Source organism: Paramormyrops kingsleyae, chromosome 8 (genome assembly GCF_048594095.1).
Source record: "Paramormyrops kingsleyae isolate MSU_618 chromosome 8, PKINGS_0.4, whole genome shotgun sequence".
NCBI classification, from domain to species: domain Eukaryota; kingdom Metazoa; phylum Chordata; class Actinopteri; order Osteoglossiformes; family Mormyridae; genus Paramormyrops; species Paramormyrops kingsleyae.
The window spans coordinates 13,035,967-13,055,525 of NC_132804.1; the positions used below are offsets into that span (position 1 = coordinate 13,035,967).

General features: G+C 40.2%; 2 protein-coding genes across 4 annotated transcripts; one reads left to right on the forward strand and one right to left on the reverse strand.

The window, feature by feature from the left end:
• The first annotated feature begins 680 nt into the window (after positions 1-680).
• Positions 681-2,243, forward strand: rplp2 (ribosomal protein, large P2). 2 transcript variants are annotated; one of them, XM_023837327.2, is made up of 5 exons: positions 681-838; positions 1,398-1,521; positions 1,634-1,682; positions 1,848-1,946; positions 2,124-2,243. In XM_023837327.2, the coding sequence occupies exons 2-5, from the start codon at positions 1,399-1,401 to the stop codon at positions 2,198-2,200; spliced, it is 348 nt and encodes a 115-aa protein (XP_023693095.1). In that variant the 5' UTR covers positions 681-838; position 1,398; the 3' UTR covers positions 2,201-2,243. The 2 variants fall into 2 exon arrangements, with proteins under 2 accessions (XP_023693095.1, XP_023693096.1); XM_023837328.2 differs by having other exon boundaries at positions 2,127-2,243.
• Positions 2,244-4,574: 2,331 nt separating this feature from the next.
• Positions 4,575-10,498, reverse strand: LOC111856985 (uncharacterized). 2 transcript variants are annotated; one of them, XM_023837373.2, is made up of 6 exons: positions 10,400-10,498; positions 9,256-9,876; positions 8,942-9,088; positions 7,757-7,821; positions 6,432-6,707; positions 4,575-5,546 (listed from the first exon to the last, which is right to left on the reverse strand). In XM_023837373.2, exons 2-6 carry the CDS (start codon positions 9,785-9,787, stop codon positions 5,505-5,507), a joined length of 1,062 nt encoding a protein of 353 aa, XP_023693141.2. In that variant the 5' UTR covers positions 9,788-9,876; positions 10,400-10,498; the 3' UTR covers positions 4,575-5,504. The 2 variants fall into 2 exon arrangements, with proteins under 2 accessions (XP_023693141.2, XP_023693142.2); XM_023837374.2 differs by having other exon boundaries at positions 9,256-9,812; positions 10,400-10,496.
• Between the last annotated feature and the right edge of the window lie 9,061 nt (positions 10,499-19,559).

Here is a 19,559-nt window from a genome sequence, read left to right on the forward strand (position 1 = left end):
ATTCTCTAAAATATCACTTAAAACCAGTGCATTATAAAATGTGTATATTACAAAATGCGAACTGCACTTTAAAACCCATTAAGAAAATGTATTGCATAGATAGGAACTTCATAATTCAATAAATTCATTAGTTACTGCAAACATTTAATCCATCCATTCAGCGTCCAATGATTTTCCAGTAGACAGTCATGGTAGGAAAGTTAAATAGTTGCATTTAACATTGTATTTTATAATGGATATAAATTCTTTAAAATGTCTAAAAGGCCTATTTGAATACAAAACAAAAAAAATCTGGTTTATATGGGACACCAATTTAGATATAAACAATAAGTAATCTTTTCAAAAAATGATTCAGAATCTAAAGATTTCTACGAGCACAGTTGGTAATTTAAAAACTACAAAGCAGCTTTTAACTTTGACTTAGTATCTCGTGATTGCAAAATTCTGTGGTTGCATCGCATCCTCTTGTATCACATTCTTGGGTTGAAGTTGCTGGGAACAACAGCAGGGGGCGCATTACCGTGTAGCCCTGCCATATCTGAGCTCTGCAGTATGGAAATGGATTCTCTTCCGTACATAGTCAGTGCGCATGCGTATTATCTTCCGTAAATTAATGTTTGTAGTATATTATCAGTATTTTAATATAGTCAAGTACAGTGATTTTTTAATTAAATATCATACATATTTTGATATTCGATGCTAAAACATAATTTATAAAGACGTTTTGACCTTTGACGCATGCGTGTCGAGACCGGAAAAACACCTCGGAGGCCCGCTGTCGCTCTTCTCTGCCCGAGACTCAAGCGGAACCGACGTTTCGTGTCTTTTCAGACTTAAAGTGAGTAATTATGTCGGCTTTTTTTGTAAGATACCAGCAGCGTATTGCGTCTTTTAATAGCTGTATAATAGATGTATATTCAGGCGCTGTCTAGCTTTCGGGGTATTTGGCAGGAAAGTAAGTAAGCTAGTGTTTTGTCTGACATGTGATGTGTCACCGGAGCTCGGGCCCCCATTTTATAGGCCAGCGAGCAGTTTAGTTTCTGGGCCGTCAGTTTAATCTGATAGCAACTTCGGCAATGTTTATGTATAAAAATAAGCAAGTATATTTACGGGTCCAGTAATGCCATGAGAGTTTTGTGAGCATACTGTCTTCCTGAATGTCGGCAGTAGTATCTATGGTAGGAATAGAAATATCGCTCGGTCCGTCACTTTGAATTAGTTCGAACAGATTACAGTAATGCATGCCAAATGTTTATTTAAATTATGGCGATAGCCTTAAAGCTGCCATTTCTTAGTGTTCGAAATCATTAATACTGCATTTTCCAGTGCTTAATTTTGTCACTTGACGTTGTGGCTATAACTATTTGTTGTGGCTATAACCCCCCTCCCCTCTGCAGCATGCGTTACGTGGCCGCTTACCTGCTGGCTGTGCTCGGGGGCAACAGCAGCCCCTCGGCCAAGGACATCAAGAACATCCTTGGCAGCGTCGGGATCGAGGCCGACGATACACGTCTGAACAAGGTGAGGGCAGCTTCTCGGTGCATGTTGGTGGTGTGTGACTTTGGCTAATAATTCTACGATATAATGGTTTTGCTTCATTATTAAACTGGTCTTTGAAATATTTTTTCTCCAGGTCATCAGTGAACTGAATGGAAAAGACGTGAATGAAGTACTGAACGCAGGTGATTGGCGGTGTTGTAGTGCCTGGCTTTGTTTGACATTGCAAAATGCACATAATTATGCTAGACGTCGAACACATCGCCGAAGTAGTATTTGTAAATCTAGTATTTGTAGAGGCGCACCCCGGGATGTGCAGACTTAAATTCTTCTCTTCATCCTATCTTTAGGCCTGTCGAAGTTAGCCTCCGTGCCAGCAGGTGGCGCTGTAGCCGCTGCCTCGGCCCCTGGAGCAGCTGCTCCTGCTGCTGCTGGAGCTGCTCCTGCTGGTAAGCCATATGTTATTGTACACCTGTAATATATACACATACTAAAACTGATGCTGGTGAAGCTTGTATTTTTTTTTCCTTTTTTGGGCAGGGGTGGGGAATCCTTTAGTACGTACATGAAAGGGTAGCACAGATTTCCATTTGTAGAGAAAGGTAAATGTATGCTTTCTCTTGCAGCAGAAGAGAAGAAGGAAGAAAAGAAAGAGGAATCTGAAGAGTCCGATGAAGACATGGGCTTTGGCCTTTTCGATTAACCTTTCTGTATTTCAGAAAAAGCAATAAAAATTAAGTAAAAGAGTTCTTGGTCATTTTTTGTAACCTTGCAATTTAAGGCCATGGTTTTGCTTTTTTTTTATGCATGCTTTTCCTATGCTTTTACATGCAGTTATACAATAGAATAGAATGGTAATGGTCCTGGAGTTGCCAGACTGTGTGTGTGAGTGTGTGTGTGTGTGCGCGCGTGTGCGTGTGTGTGTGTGTCTCCCTGTCTCCCTGTCAGTCGTCCAGCTATCCAGAAATTTTATGATTTTCACATCCTGTCTTAGAATGCTTTGGCGATGCATCTAGTTTTTTTGTGGCTCTCACAGATAGACAATGAAGTCACCATACTGTACCATAGCTTAGTGCCCACAACATATAAAGAGCATTTTAGGAGATATGAACAAACAGGCTGCATTGTTTGATTAAACTTTTGTTACCCTTCAAACATCTAAAAGTAAAGAAGAATTAGGAAAATATATCTGTTGTTCCTGTATTGGGGCGGCATGAGGATCTGTTACCTCATAACTATAGGGCTGATGGTTTGAAATTTGCCCTGCTGTGTGTATTTCTGTGTGTGTTTGTGTTTGTAATATCCCCACAATGTGATAACTACCTGTAACTTTTTACCATGTGGGGACATGTTTTGCTCACCACAAGGACCAAAAGTCTTGTACTTTGTTTGGTTACTTATGGTTAAGGTTAGGGCTGGGTGGGGGTCAGCATAGTTAGGGTTAGGGTTATGCCCATAGAAATTAATTGAGAGTTGTGAAGATATGAATACATAGACTGAGTGTGTGTGTGTGTGTGTGTGTGTGTGTGTGTGTGTGTGTGTTTGTGGAGTTTCTTCTCCTTCTACCTGTATCGTGTGAGTTTCCTCAGTCCAACGATGTGCATTAGGCTAATTGCTAATTGTCCATATGGTGTGCATGTATGTGCAGGCGATTTTACGGGGGGTGCTGGGGGTCAGATGAAAATGCTATATGAACAGTTTTATCTAGTTAAAATGCAATTTGTTGATATAAGGAATTGAATTGTAATGGTTTTAATTATAATTAGTTACAATCAAATTCCTGAAATCAGAAATTGGCATTTTAAAATTCTAACTCCCATTGAAATTAATGAGAAAAACGTGTTGTATCTCCCAGCTAAAATGAGATTAATTTCATATCGAGAACTGGCATTATAATAGGTTACAACTTAATTTGTAATATTGCCATAAACCTCAAACAAGCTTCCTGGGCGTGGAATCTGTCTATAGCAGAGCATGAAGATTGTAATTTATTGGAAGGACATGCAGAGTAAGATTTACACTGCGTAGTGCGACTGACTGTCTACTGCACGTGAGAAATAAGAACATAAGAAATTTACAAACGAGAGGAGGCCATTCGGCAAATCAAGCTCGTTTGGGGAGAACTTAACTATAATAGCTCAGAGTTGTTAAAATATTATCTAGCTCTGATTTAAAGGAACACAGGGTTTTAGTTTCCGCTACACTAGCAGACCACTTGAATACTGGATAAAGCAGGTTACTCATCAGTGTCACCGCTTCCTGCCTGCAGAGGGAGCTCTTTGTCAGGATATTTCTCAATGGAACGAGACAAACCAACCGGTGCAGTAGCGCGTACCGACAGTAAGAATTGTCGATCGGGGGGGTCATAGCAGACGGTCCGTGGCCAGACCCCTGGGAGAGACCAGGCTTATTTGTTTTAGGATTAACGCCATGGAAAAAAATTGTATCCGTGGCGGGTGGGGGAGCAGAACGGCTTATTTGGGGGGGGGGTGTGGCCCGTGAATCCCTCCCCATAACACAGACACTGAAATCAACAGAGTATAATCCAGATGGTAATGGGTTTGATTATTACCTCCGTATCAGGGAAGACACTCATGCAACTTACTTTGATATGTTCTTATTTGGTTACAATTTACATTAAGTGCACCTTCATAATGCGTCTATAATACATTCATTGTACACTAATACAAGGTTGCCAACTGTCACACATCTGACGTGACCATCATGCTTTGAGACTCTCTCTCTCCAATATACACCTGTCAGATTTAATATTGGCTGTGGCACTACTGTAACAACAGGTTTAAGTGCACAAGACAGGCTGCTGTGCCAGACCATTGAGACTGACCTCATTGCTGCTAGGTACTTTCAACTGAAGCAGCACACCGAAAAAAGGTCACTGGGGCTTATTAGATATGGCTGCACATAACTCACATGACTAAGTGGCTAAATCTCTTCTTATTTCCATTCACAAATGTGAAGATCCATCCATCCACCATCTGCTTTTCCCGGTCTGGTAAAGTTCCCAGTTAATTTAATTTCATAAGTAAGTTAATATTACAAAATTCAGTACACAGGAAGAGTTTGTAAACCATTTATAATGAGCAGGGTTATGAGTTACACATAGTTTGTATTATCATGACTAATACTGACATTAAAAGTCAACATTAAGACAAGGTGTAACTGTCTGCACTGCTTTTGCTAACACTAACATACAATTAAAGTAACAAATAATTTAAATAAATAAATAAATAAGCCAATAAATAATAAGAAAACATACTCTTATTAAAAATGTACATCCTGTGTACGCCAGCATACACAGAGCACTATTAAAACAGTTCAAGTTGTTTTTTTTAGTATGACTGGTCAGATTATTCGATCTGACACTGAACCTAGAATGCTGTTCATTCTTCAGAGCACACTTCATATCCAACCATTTAAAGATACAAAATTTTTCATCATTCATTTAACAGGTATGTTATGCAAATTTCGATAAATCACATTTAATTTAATTTCAAGTATTTGGCTGTAATAAAATGGTAACCAGTTTAAATTGATTGAAATATGAGCAATACATTAAAAAGTTTTCACTGGTTACCCAGTTTTTTTTCTTTCTTTCACCATGTCATTTCCACAAATGTGCAAATATAGCAGAATTCAGGTGCTTCTCAGTGTGTGACGTGACCAGGAAGGAGGATGAAAACATCTTTTGTTCTTCCTTTCATTTATGGATGGCTAGGAATGCAGCTCCGCAACAATCAAGTCAAGAAGAACACGGCGTAGCACAATGGTCTATAGGTATAGACTAGTGACTTTGTCAGAGCAACAGCATTTGTAACAATGTGTCTTTGCTGCTTGCACTGATCCACCCATTCCGCTTAATTGGCAAATCCTGTTTTGATAGCAGTTTGTGATCTTTGTGTCATGTTGAGGTTAAGCTGTAAATCCAACATTTTTAGTGATGAAGATGTGGAATCAGTCCCTCATTGCATCAACATAAATCTTTGTGTCTAGTCCAGGTCTGGAATATCTGCATCTTGTTCTTGAGATTCCTACAATCATACAAAAACACAAGAATCAAGTAAACCATCAAGTCATGCTTTCAACAGCTTAGTTGTTTATTGTCCTGTTATATTAGCCTAATATTACTGATCATTAGGCTTACATACTACTTTCAGGTTTCTATTACATCGTTTGCAAATGAGCATCAATAATATCCAAAAAGATGAGGTATTTTTTACATAAAAAATGTTAAAATATATTTTAATTTGTATCAGTATTGGAATATTATCTAAGAGAAAAGTGTCACATTTCACTTCCTGTCCACTCAATAAAAAATTCAAGGTGTGGTTACAGTATCTATCTTTGATGTCACAGGCACTCACAGGTATCCTGTGGTAATCCAGGACTCGCAAGATGTGTGACATTTAGTGAGTTGTTGCACAAAAAGGAATAAAAAATGGCGGCTTTGCATCTAATCACTCTGGGCATCACAACAAACCAGAGAGCTTTAGAGCACCGATACATCTAATCTCCTGCTGAACCTTAAGCGCATTTTGAACTGATAATTCAAAGTTGTGGTATGCAGGCTAAATTTGACAACCACGTGGTATGAAAGTGTAGCTGACAGTAATATTTGCGTAAAAAAACTGTATAGAGTGAAGGGTGGCACATCCAGCAAAGTCACCATATTGTTATAAAATGGAATTACTGTATGAATTTAGAAAAGTCGTTTATAAAACAGACTCTCTGATTACGTCTGGCTCATAACCAGAAAAAATGCTTTTGCTTAATTAAAAAAAATCTCTACTGTTAATATTCTAAAAAAAATATTCTGTAATTGTCTTAAATTACATATCCAGGTATATCATTCCAGTTAAGACAGCAGTAGGTTGGTAGGGAAGCCCCCCCCCCAGCCCCCAGCCCTCTGTGCTTACTGTGCTCGTGTCATTCTTCTGCATGTTGATCTGAGTGAAGCGATCGTGGAGGTACTGGATCCCAAAGTCCACAATCCGGCAGAGAGCGTTGTTATAAAGGAGAGCCAACTTGGCGGTGAAGTCTAGGGTGAAGGCGAAGCGGACCAGGGCCGGGTCACCAGTGCCGGCAGGCAGCGGCTCCGGGGTTTCCCCTTCCACGTAACAATCAGCGAGCTGCTGGAAGTAGCCGTAACAGAGCATCTGGTAGAAGGTGTTCACATTGCTGTTCTTCGCCAGCTGAGGAGAGAACGAAAGATGCGTGTCATGTGCAATTCTTTGCATCACATGGGGGACCCACTTAGGTAAACCCAAAAAGGCCGTTTCCTTTTCCGCTGCTACCATCAACATTGTATGCTCAAGCATCACCCATATCGGCACAGAATGCTCAGATACAATCAAGGGTGTAGGTTTGGTTTCAACATTGGTGGAGATCAAACCAGCCCTAAACCCCGCTTCCTTTAACACACGTGGTACTCCCAACAGTACTTACAGGGACACGTCCCTAACCCAAATCTATGCACTTGGAAAGAATAGTCAATTTTGTCAAAAGAAGCCTGCTGGAACTAGAATTAATGTGCACTAATTCACCAGCCTGCCCGCAGACTGTAACAATATTCACATTGTCATCTCCTTATTCATCTATGCATTTCTTTATCGTTCATGGGTCAGTTTGCTGCCGGGAGCCGGGAGGGAGCACAAACATGGACTGTCTAGGGCAGGGGTCTCTAACTCCAGTCCTGGGGGGCCGGAACCACGAATTACCACACAGCTCTTGAGCTGAATCATTTGTGGTGGAACAGGGAAAGAATTAAGCTACACTGGGCCCTTGCCCCCCAGGACTGCAGTTTGACACCCCTGGTCTAGGGGGTCTCCGAGGTCCAGATTGGGAAACTCTGCCCTAGATGAAATGCCAGTCCATTGCATACACACACACACACACACACACACACACACACACACACACACACATACACACAACTATACAGCCACTCACATTGAAATTCTTTGGGCAATATTTTGATACCAGTTCACCATACTGTATTTCATTACATGTGAAAAATGTGCAAAGTCTATCTGGACTAATTCACTAATACATTTAACTTCTGGTTTAGAAATTCTCTTAAGGTACTGCGTATGTGCAGTATGTATAGTCTTTTTTTTTATTGTTTGTTCTCTCTTCTGTTTGTCTGCTGTTTTGTCTTTTGGGGCTTTTATGCTTTTATTTTATAATAACTTTAGGAAACAGGAGGCACAGATTTTATACATTATGACTGAACAATACTGACCTTTTCATCAATGTCATTTCCTTGTTCTTTTAAAAGTTCAACAATTTTCTTTATTATTTCTTCTTCTGAAAAGGAAAGCAGTCGAAATGATGAATTGTCTCTAGCGCAAAGTTGATCATTTCACTCTCTGCCGATTAACCTTTTTTATGTTTATAAACATTCAGACGTAGGCTCTGCACGTAACCAAATACATGTGAGCTGGTCACAGGCTACCAAAACGAGGACAGTATGCAAAAAATAAAAGAGACACTAGCTTATTTCAAATTTCTAAGAATAAAGCTAACCATTTCTGCAGAAAAGCACATCAGTATTTCCAAAGAAAGCACAGATTATAGATACGGAAAATTGTTCAGCAAATTTTGCCCTGAAAACCAATTTAACAGTTTATCTGGCTATTTGTGTAAAACCACAGTAGGCCTGGACTTGCCATCTGGGTCACTTTTCATGTAACTGTACATGTTATTGAGGCATATTTGGGGGCGGGGGGAACCAGAGTACACATGTGAAAGCCCATGATAACACAGGGAGAACATGCAAATTCCACATGCATGGAACCCTGGCAGACATTTGAACCCAGGTTCTGCAAGTGTGAGGTGACAGTGCTATCCACTGCACCACCATGCCTCCCCTCCCCGCGCACAGTTCTATACCCAAATTGATAAATGGGTGAAACTGAACATTTTGCTGTGATCTCATTTTTGTTTCAGAGCTGCATACACCAGGGCTGCCAACTCTCATGCATCTAGCGTGACACTCACACTATCAGACTCTAATGCTCGTGCAAGAAATCTTGCGGGAAATTGATATTATTCCATTACAAACTTAAAATGAGCTACATCGAAAGTGTTGAGGCAGTCTGCAAACCCTACAGTCTATTTACAATGTGATGAAACTCTAACATACATGCAAATGTGTGTGTGTGTGCTTGTGTGTGTGTGTGTGTGTGTGTGCAGCATTGTCTCGAATTGAAAATCTAACTCCAGTCAGCTGATCAAACTGGCAACTCTGCTACTCACATGTACGTACTTCACCCCGTTGTGCATGAACCACAAAGACATAGTTTTTCTCTGTTCATCTAGTTTCAGACTGCAACTGAAAAGCTGGTTTTCGGTGTCAACTTTCTAAGCGTATTATCTAATTGTTTGTTTGCAGAAATGAAGCAAATCCACAGCAGAAGGTTCTTACCTGTAGCTGCTCTAATGCTCTTCTCAAAGACTTGTGCAACAGTCGTGTAACCTTCAGTCCTCGGACTCTCTTTGACCTCCTTCACGATATTCGCTAGCTCCTCTGATACCGTCTCGTAGTATGCATTAGGGGGCTCCACACTTAAGACTGCAGGAAAACATCAAAATTTTATGTGAAGATTCTTATGGTTATTGTAAAATTCCTTATTTGAGAATGTATCAAACCTCTTTATCTAGCTACCGACCCAGCTAGGATGCGTGCCATCACAGTAGGCACTACAGACTTATTTGTGACAACAGAAAAGCACCACTCACTGTTGAGCTTGTGGTCAGCGTCGTACCCTGCCAGAGGGAAGGGCCGGTTTACTGGGGTGAATTTGGCCTCTTGGTTGCCACTGCTCTTGAGGGAGTTTTTCCTCGTGCTCTTTTTTCTCCCTAATTTCTCCGGCTCAGACTCCACTTCCAGCTTTTTTCCGCTGGCATTCCTGGAGAATAGGCCAGCAATGCATTGCAAGATTTTCTTCCTCTTGCTGATCTTCTTGGGCTTCTGCTCTGGTTGGGCGACGGGTTCCAGCGGCTCATCTTCCTCGGCGGGATCTGGCTCGGTGGGCCCCACCTCCGCTGTGCCATGAGGTGGGCAAACAGTACAGAAACTATCGTGCCCCCCGATTCTGGTCTGCCTTGCGACCAGTGAGGACCATTTGCCGGGCTTGGCCCTGGGTGTCTCGAACCCAGGCGTCTCCGGAGTGAGGCTCAGGCTGCGCTTCACGTATGTCTCCAGAAGCCGCGTTGGGTGCTGTGACGGAAAGGACAGCACCTGAGGACGGGGGCCTTCATCACTCTCCATTAGCTGCAGGATGGGATGTTGGCAGCTGAAGAAAGCAGAGAGATCGTTCTCAGGACCCAGCTAGCAGATATAGCTGTCTCTCACTCTCTCTGTAATGAATAGTTTAAAATAACAGTTACAAATGTGCATAGTCCTGTGCCTTTAAATTTATATATAAATATATATAAATAAAATATATACAGTACTGTGCAAAAGTCTTAGGCAGTCAAATGAAATGTTTAAAGCTACAACTGTACGTGTCTTAGAGACATTATCTACTCTCCTGAGCAAAACAACAGGGTCAAACCCAGATTGCACGACATTAAGCTTTGGCCCATTTTTTGCCCAGGGGTGTATTTTACTCAAAATGTATAAATAATTCATAATGAATAATAATTAAACACTGGTGAATTAAATTATAGCCTAATTAAAGAATTTAAAAGTAAATTTAAGTTAATTAAGTCATGAGAGCACAGATAGAAATGATTGATTTGATTAATTAAAATAATAGTTGATAATGTAAATATTTTATTTTTTTATTTTAAAAATCCATTTCGATTAAGAAATCATTTTAATAAAGTGATCATTATCGGAATCAGTTCTATTGTCGTCGTTTACGACGAGGAGACTCACTCTTACAAGCGGGACCGTGTTCGTGTCGCGGTTCCCCAGCTGAAGTAGCAACGCAGATTCCTGACCTACAGGTTCTTCGTACTGCAGCAAGTCTTTTATAGTGCTAGTGAGGTTTTTCCCATTTGATGTAACATATATCCAGGAAGGAAACAGTAAAAGGGTGTGGTGTTTACGCACCTGATGGCGCACTGCTGTAATTAAACTATAATAACAATATTTATACTGATGCTGTAATTCATTATATCATAATGGTCAAATTTCAGTTCACCCCACATTTATCATTTATATATGATACAAAAAATACTTTTATGTGTATGAACTTCCTCGCGTGTACAAAGCTGTTTGGCCAATAAGGTGTCTTCTTCTCTGTTAGGTGTTGTTTGTTTTATTAGACTTTATGCCTACAGTGTGCTATGGATGGTGAAACTCTTAGGTGTGGCCAAATATATTGAAATTAGTTTCCATATATTTGAAACACCTGCTATTGCTGAATATAATGTTTACTGCCTTAAAATGATGACACTGTAGTTCTGGTTTAGCCAGTTGCCACAGTGCTTCAGGACAGGGCAGGTCGCAAGACTTGCAAAACGTTCACAGTGGCTGACACTGATTGAATGATGATTGAAAGAGAATTTTCAAGATAATGTAATGCTGCGCAATGTCTTTTGCTTTATACATGAAACAAAGATGTCAGTTTATAAATTTTTATGGGCAGAGTAAATAATAAGTAAATTATGGTAATTGGGCAGCTGGCCTGGGCGGCACGGTGGTTAGTACTGTTATCTCATGCTTCTGGGATCTGGATTCAAGTCTCCATCTGGGTTCCATGTGTGTGGAGTTTGCATGTCCTCCCCATGTTGTTGTGGGGTTTCCTCTGGGTACTCTGGTTTCCCCCTACAGTCCAAAAACATGCTGAGACTTACTGGAATTACTAAACTGCCCATGTGTGTGAATGTCCCCTGTGACGGGTTGGCTCCCTGTCTTGCACCTTGTGATTATAGTTTTTTTTCAGCGGCAGTGATGTCAGTCAAAGAGCACAAAAAGTAATTGCCCATGACCTGCATATGCAAAGCCATTGTTGCTTGACTAGTTCCTCAAATTGCACCAAGACACATGAATAATAGTTCATAATCAATGTGTTGTTTTCATATTGCTCTTTTATTTTGTCCTGTGACAGTTTTCTTTTTTCTTCTTTAGATGCCCCCCTCATGCTGCCAACAAGCCCTCCTAAATTTCACATATTATTTGCTAGAAAAGACATTTATTGACTTTCACTACATAGCCTGAAACTGAGAACCTCGAAGAAGACCATCCATCCTGAATGCCAGGTCTTCTGTCCACTGGCCTCTGAGAACTTAAGGCAGCTCACTGCAGAAAACAGGTAACCAGCCTCTGGCACAGAGGACTAGAAAACTGGGACCAGGAAACCAAAAGTAAAGCTGAAACTCAGCAACTAAGACACGCACAGAAAACCCAAGAACAAGACAAGAGCTGCCCAGCACACCGGCTGTTGGACTCTCACTAATGAGGACCACGAGTCCAGGAGCAAGACACCGGCCAACCAGGGCGAGAAACTCAAGACAAAACAGTGGTCATCAAGAAGCAGAGACCCAGAAATAAGATGGCAGGACTGAAAAGTACCAAGCCAGTGACTATGCTGACAACCCTGACAGAAAGTAAGGAAACCACCAGCAAACGTGACCCTCAGCAAATGACAACACTAACCCCGACTCTCTGATGATGTCTGATGGTGACTGAGCCATGCACAATCATTATTGTTTAAAGTGCTTTATAAAGCACTTTAAACTACCTGTACAGGACCAAAGTGCTGTACAGTAAATAAATTAAGAAAAATAGATAAAACAAAACAGCAACATAAAAAATAAGAACAAAATAAAACACATAATAAATAACAGATCTATATTAAAACAATAATTATATATATAAAAAAAATGACCAGGCTGTATTACCCGATTACTGATCTGGAACAGGTGTGACACACAGTTTACCAAAATCATACCCACAAAGCCTAAAATCACAGTCCCAAAACCTTAAAGGAAAAACTCACTGAAAAGAAATCATGACAGTGCTGGGGTAAGCTGTATTTGCATAATGCCACTCCAAAAATAATTTTGAAAACCACGGTTTGAATACATGGCAATGATTATAGCCAAAATCTAATTGTCACAGGAAGTGCTGTTAAAAATAACAATGCTGCAGTGCAGTAGGCCTATGTAGCACAACAAACTGTAAAATGCGGTATGAGAATCCAAAAAAAACATGCAGATACCTCAGGTATTATCATGCCGATCACGTGCTTTTGACCATCGTCTGCATCACAGCGGATGTGTTCCCTAACCCCACAGCGGAAGAAGTGACGGATCCATCCCCGACAAGCCTCGGCAGTGATGTCATCCTAGGCTGCTTTCAGTGCTTCAGGATGACTCACCTGGTCTTAAAGGTTCCCATCTTCTGTCATGTTTGCCAGCTTATGCTGTCAGTCCACTGCAAATGATGTGAAATGCGGCAGCATGTCTGGTATTTAATCAGCCAGAGTTCTCTAATGTTCCGCGCCTCCTTGTCTCTCTTCATTGGCCTCCTATAGGAACTCGCATCAAGTTCACGGTTTCGGTTCTGGCCTTCAGGTCCATTAATGAACAGGCACTCACCTCCTTCTTCAAGGGGCTCCTTAAGACCTACATCCAATTGGGCTTTTTTACCGGCAAGCCAACGGCATTTGGAAATTCCTTCAGCATGCGAGAAGTACCACTCCAGATGGTTCTCTTGTGTGGTTCCCCGATGATGGTGTCATCTGGTCATCAGACTGCCTCTCTACCTTCAAGAAAGGCCCATCTGTTCCAGGAATTCCTCCACTAACCAGTTGTCTCCCTGTTTTCTCTAAATGTTCTTAACGTTGCACTTCTCATCATTGAGTTGTCTTAGGTTCTTGCTTTGTTGGAAGATGCTGTAGTACATTTGTACATTCATTGGAAGCTCAGCTTAGCCACACTTACGCCTAGCCAACTTTTCTATGGCACATATGTTTGTAATGTGCTATTTGCATGATTTGTATTTCACTTTGGACAAAAACACCTGCTAAATAAATAAAATTGTTAAATACAAGTCATACAGCCCATTGAGGAATTACACAAGTAACACAGTGCTGCATAATGTAACATGGTGATGGAGCCCCATTGGCTAGAGCTCTTTGCCCAATAATATTCCTGCTTGTAAAAAGCCTTTTGGTCAAATTGAATCTAGTGTCATATTCATCTGGTTCAGAATTCAAATCAAGCTGGAGTACTTTCTAGAAGATAAATGATTGAGTTACTGTTTGACAATACGTAGCTAACAACATCGTGAAATTGCAGAATGCTGTTAAGTGAAACTCACCTGTATGTACTGTATGAAGGTCACATATCTTTCACGTGGTCCATGTTCCTCTTAAAACTTGATTGCTTCATTCATCATTGCATCAAAGCTGGATGTAGCGAAACGTCATATGTTATGGAAAATTAACTGTACCATGAGACTTAGCTGTTTTCATTGGGAAATATCCTTATTATAGGTTTACCAACTCAGATTCTCAAATAGTGATGGCATAGCTCATGACACTCTTTACCAAAATCACTCATCTCATTTGATATCTACTGTATCAGCTTCTTCCTTGTCCTCTGGATTTGCAGTGTCTGGGGGATCAATTGGTTACGTGGTGAATGAATTCAATCAAGGTGTATAACTAGTTTCAAACATCATTTTTACTGTGTGATATTATCTATTATCATTTAACAAGCTTTGGCGTGACTTTTCCTCTGCTGCCTAATACTGTGGGGCAGTCTGTGGCTCAGCCGTTACCAACAATCGCTCCAGGTGTCCTATGACTCTGCCTTCTCAGTTGTAGTTTACTTTGGATAAATCTGACTGCTAAATTAATAAAATGTAATATGTGCAACCAAACAGCCCTCCGCATTATTTTGAATAAGTACAAATGCATGATCAGTGTTCAGAAACAGATTGTTTGTAGTGTCTCTGTATGTTTTGCATGTTCTGTTCATTGTATGGGCTGTTTGTCCTGCAGAACAAAGACACAGAGTTAGACATTTGTTGACTAAATTGCCCACAGTGTATGATTGTGTATGTTTGAGTCAATGTTCCCTGCAATAGACTGCATGTAGCCCTGCCTTCTGCCCTTTGGTGCCTGGGATAGGTTATAGCCCGCCCGCCCAAGACCCCGCTCAGGTTCGAAGATTGATGGAGTGTGGATGCAGAATATTAGTTATGCATGATGATGATGCGCGGAGTACAATTTAAGATGGGAAGAAATGGTTCGATCTACACAGAGAGCTTCCCAGCGATTTTTGAGAATAAAATGAAATGAAATGTTGATGCAGCTATCTTCCCCAGAAAATTAATTTAAAATCCTACTGCAGTCTTGAGAAGTTTACTGAGTGTAATCTGAACTCTAATCTGCCAAGATCAGCAGTCTTGGGCGAACAGCAGGTGGCACTTCTGAGCACCTATGGCTCAGAATGTACCGCATTCTGTTTAAGGTTCCAGGGTCACTAGTACATTTAGAAAAGAGAGACCCAGAACTCAGTACCCAGTGTTCTTTATTTGTCATTTTTTTATTTCACCATTTTAATAATATAAATGGATTTTTTTATATGTCTTGTACATTTGGCCAATGTCTAGACCAATGTGTTTGCCCTTTAATTCCTTATTGGCTGCACACACAAATAAATGGCACTCATTTCCAGAATAAATCAAGTTAATCGGTTAATTAAATTCATTGCAGTTTAAGGATCAAAAACCTACCCGGTGTCAAATCATGCACAATACTGTGAAATTCAAGCAGATACATATCGGAATTATACTTTGCATATGACTTTGCAGAGATTTCAGATGAGGTCAGCACAATTGCTGTGAAACTTCACAGCAGTCATGTGACACTGACCGATGAGACAGCTCATATACGTCTGTTTATTCTCTCTGCTACTGAAACTCTTTATTTTTATTTATTTTATTTTTATCGTCTTTGTGGAGCACTTTCATCATCATCATCACTTTCAGCTGCATTCATTTGTATAAAATTGCAATATATTATTATTATTACTATTATTATTATTGTTGTTTTTATTGCTATTATTATTATTACTATCCATAAGTGATCACTAAAGTGAAAGAGAGAACTGAAGTTTCTTCAGCTCTTCTCTCTGTTTTCCCTGTTTTTGCCCCAGTACCTAATTATTTCTTATTCAATTTCTCAGCATCCGTAGAGTCAGGAGTTCTTAAACATTCCCTTCAAGCTCAATGATGAGCTCTGGCAGTGTGAGACCATCCGCAGCCGCCCAAGCCCACACGTGTGACCCACTTTCCGCTGTTCCACCATGAATCTGCTTCTTGAGCAGACACACCATTATTTTTCAGTCAGACAGAGGTCATACGAGGAATTATTCTCTGCTTGTGAGACTTGAACACCGTTAGCATCTTGTTCGGTTCAAGTTGCAAGTTTCACTTGTCACATACAGAAGCATACACTCTACCTGTGTGTAGTGAGCTGCTTTTTACACTTGCTCCCTGGATTGTTTTAAACATTAATGACGTAATACATAAATACCTAAGACTTAAATTTAAAAAATGAAATAAAAATGACAATAGCAATAAAAATACAATTCAGACAACCTACATAATAAAACAAGGACAAAATGTAAAGCAATAATATAAATATTTGCATATACATACAGCAGCACATGTCAGACTGATGCAAAATGAGGAATGCCCGAAATGGTGTGGCGACAAAACAACATGTCATGATGAGCCCTTAGCAGTCATCAGTCTGCATAAAGATAGCCTGAGGGCAGAAACGGGCTCAGTGTTGGTCCTCAGGCTATGGGGGTGGCTGCCTGACCGCGGCAGAGAAAATAGGACGTTACTGGGGTGTGTTGAATCGTTTATTATTTTCTATGCTTTGCTCTTGCACCACCTTCCGTAGGTGACCTGCAGGGTGGGGAGTGGACTCCTCGTGTAGGACTTTGCTGTCCTGCTTGGCGCAGCTTCCAAACCAGGTGATGATTTTCCCAGTCAGGATACTTTTGGTGGTGCCATTTTGATGGGGGGTAACTGCCTCGCCTGTTTCCTCACAGAATCCACAAGCAACTCTTTTGTCTTGCTGATATTAAGGAGGAGATTTCCTGGGTCATCACTTACTTTGTCGTCTGCTAACTTGACAACGGTGTTGGAGTTGAATGTGGGGTGTACTGTACAGCAGGGGGCCCGGTCCTGTGTGAGGCTGGATGAGGCCTTGGAATTTATGACTCTCAATTTATGTTCATAAGTGGTCAGATTCTTTACCTTCCTCAAAAGAAGAATCATAGCCATTGTAAATCAATAAATCTTAATTAGTCAATGGAAAAAGTTGATACCTGTATGCAGTCAGTGTGACATACATTTATAGGTGAACTGTCGTCATAATTTGATGCTGTCGAATGATTCCATTGTCACAGACCTAACATTGCAACCCAGTGTTGTAACTGCGTTAAGTACACTGATGACTGGTTTGAATAGCAGAGTGATTGTTTGCTGTAAGGAAATAATTTTTTTTAAAAGACATGTGGCTGAGAAACGTCACATGATAATGCAGTACATTAGTCCGCGTAAGAACTCTTGGCCAGCATTCAGAAAACACCTCTTCCTACCTGTTCTACAGTGTCAGTTCACACCCGAAACGTACAAACAAGTCCAACTTGTTGACGTACTGTAAATTATACAAATGAGATAAACAGGAAGCTGCAGTCAGTCATAAGACAAAGCAGCTGTCTGGCTGAATAAGCAATTCCGGTTAAGTGACCTACTCAAAGATACCACCGGAAAGGCCTTTTGGATGTTCTATCTCATACTCGGCATTCCAAGAAGTAGCAGGACTTTAGACAGGGGATTAACAGAGGAAACATGAAGCCGATGTGTGTCCGGGCAGCCAAGCTTACAGCCTGGGAAGTATCACAAGCGAGTCACGCTGTGACGTGCCGTCGGATGTGGCATGGTGGCCTCATTGTGCAGTTTTGTGACAATTGTGTTGAGGCAGCTGAGGACGAAGAGTAACCATATAATAATGTTTCTTTGTCTTACATAGTAATGTATGCTAATAGAAATAGTGGTAATAGAGGCATAATAGTAATCGAGGTACTTTCTAAATACTGAATACGAGTTCTATGTACTGCATTACATGTGATGTTTCTTAGCCACATGTCATTTGCTTTGAATATGGAGTAATGTATACTAAAGATGTATACTGAGTAATGTATACTAAAGATGTATACTGAGTAATGTATACTAAAGATGTATACTGAGTAATGTATACTAAAGAAGTGAATTTTATTGCTGAAACTGAAGAATCCTTACGTACACAGACTACCAGAGTATTCTTATAGGCTTCACAGAAAACTATTCCGTAATTTAATTTAGAATTATCAAAAAATAGAAAGAAACCTTGTATGAATGAAGACATCTGAAGTTAATGCAAAACTTATCCAGACTCGGCCATTTACTCTGAAGAGGGTCCCAGGTAGCAGAGACACAGGATTTATGTCTGTAGCAGGACAATTGCACTCTCTCTCCACACACACACACACACACACACACACACACACACGCACATGTAGGGTAAACATATCTTTATGGGGACCGCTCATTCATTTCAATGGGAAAAATGCTAACACTAACTATGACAACCTTAACCCCTACCCAGCCCTAACCATAACCATAAGTAACCAAACAAAATAAAAGAGTTTTTGAATTTTTAGTTTTTTCATAGCAGTCACTGATTTTTATAAAATAGTTTTCCCTTATGGGGACCAGGAAACCGGAAAAAAAATGGATATTTATCACATTATGGGGACATTGTGTCCCCATAAGGATAGGTAAACCCGCTCGCATGCATGCATGCACACACACACACACACACACACACACACACACACACACACAGGTTTGTAATTATATCTTTGTGGGTACTCTCCATTGATTTCTATGGGGAAAACTCTAATCCCAGCATGACGACCTTAACCCCTACCCAGCCCTAACCTTAACCATAAGTAACCAAACAAAATATGAGACTTTTTCCATTTTTGGTTTTTTGATTGCATTCACAGATGTTTGTGGGGACAAAATAACAAGTTTGTATCATGTTGTGGGGAACATTTGGTCCCTACAATGTAATATAAAACTAATTCACACACACACTTTATGCAATTTGATTTATACAAATAATTGTAGTTGTTTATCTGTATATTTATGAATCTCCATATTTCATTGCCATATTTTTGGACCATGTGTAGATAATCCACACAATATTACTACAATAACAAAATTAAAACATTACTAGTAAATACATTATAAAAGAATAAAAATTATATTAAAATTACAAAGCACCACAATCCACTAGGGGGCAGACCAAATGAATCACCCAACTGCGTGCAGCACAAACATGAGCTTGAGCCTTAAACAGAAAAGGAAACATGGTACAATACACAGACACACAATTAAACCAGAGGTCCCCAAATTATGGTTAAACATGTTTTGTTTTTTTTTGTCTTCTACAACTGAATATAAATAACAGTGATTATTTTTCAGTATATTACTGCTCAGAAGGGCAGGAAACTTCCTGGAAAAATATCCCCTAGCTGACATAAGACCTTAACCCTCAAATCCAAAGACCTGTATAGTATGGTGTTGGTTTATACAAGTCCCTGCAATGTCCCTGTAGACATGCAAATGGCTCAACCATCTCAGGAGAAACCTTCCCCTGCATATAATTCAGATTGACTTGCCCATATTTCACAGGCTGTATGTGGGACAAATGCGATGTAACAAGAGTCAAGTTTTGTCTTGGGTAATAAAGTCATCGATCATGCTTATCATGTCTTGCCTTAGTTTGAGGTCCTGTTGGTGTGATTAATTATACCCCTTAATTGGGAAAATGGGTCGGGAACTGTGCTGAAATGACACCTTTAAAGGTTGAAGAACATGTTGCCAAAGAACAAATCATATGCTCTGATATTTAATATGATTATTCTTAATTTTGTTTCACCTTCCCATTGCTGTTTCCAGTGCACAGAATGTATTGCATGTGTGATCTTTTCTAGTGTGATCAGATGTAAACTAA

What these genes read in the sequence shown, in the direction of transcription:
- rplp2 (XM_023837327.2), top strand. Translation starts at nt 1,399, where the DNA reads ATGCGTTACGTGGCCGCTTACCTGCTGGCTGTGCTCGGGGGCAACAGC. An exon ending in GAATGAAGTACTGAACGCAG is followed by an intron (nt 1,683 to 1,847) that starts GTGATTGGCGGT and finishes TCCTATCTTTAG; the next exon opens with GCCTGTCGAAGTTAGCCTCC. An exon ending in TGCTGGAGCTGCTCCTGCTG is followed by an intron (nt 1,947 to 2,123) that starts GTAAGCCATATG and finishes TTTCTCTTGCAG; the next exon opens with CAGAAGAGAAGAAGGAAGAA.
- LOC111856985 (XM_023837373.2), bottom strand. Translation starts at nt 9,787, where the DNA reads ATGGAGAGTGATGAAGGCCCCCGTCCTCAGGTGCTGTCCTTTCCGTCA. An exon ending in CGCTGACCACAAGCTCAACA is followed by an intron (nt 9,089 to 9,255) that starts GTGAGTGGTGCT and finishes GTTTTCCTGCAG; the next exon opens with TCTTAAGTGTGGAGCCCCCT. An exon ending in GAGCATTAGAGCAGCTACAG is followed by an intron (nt 7,822 to 8,941) that starts GTAAGAACCTTC and finishes TTTCCTTTTCAG; the next exon opens with AAGAAGAAATAATAAAGAAA.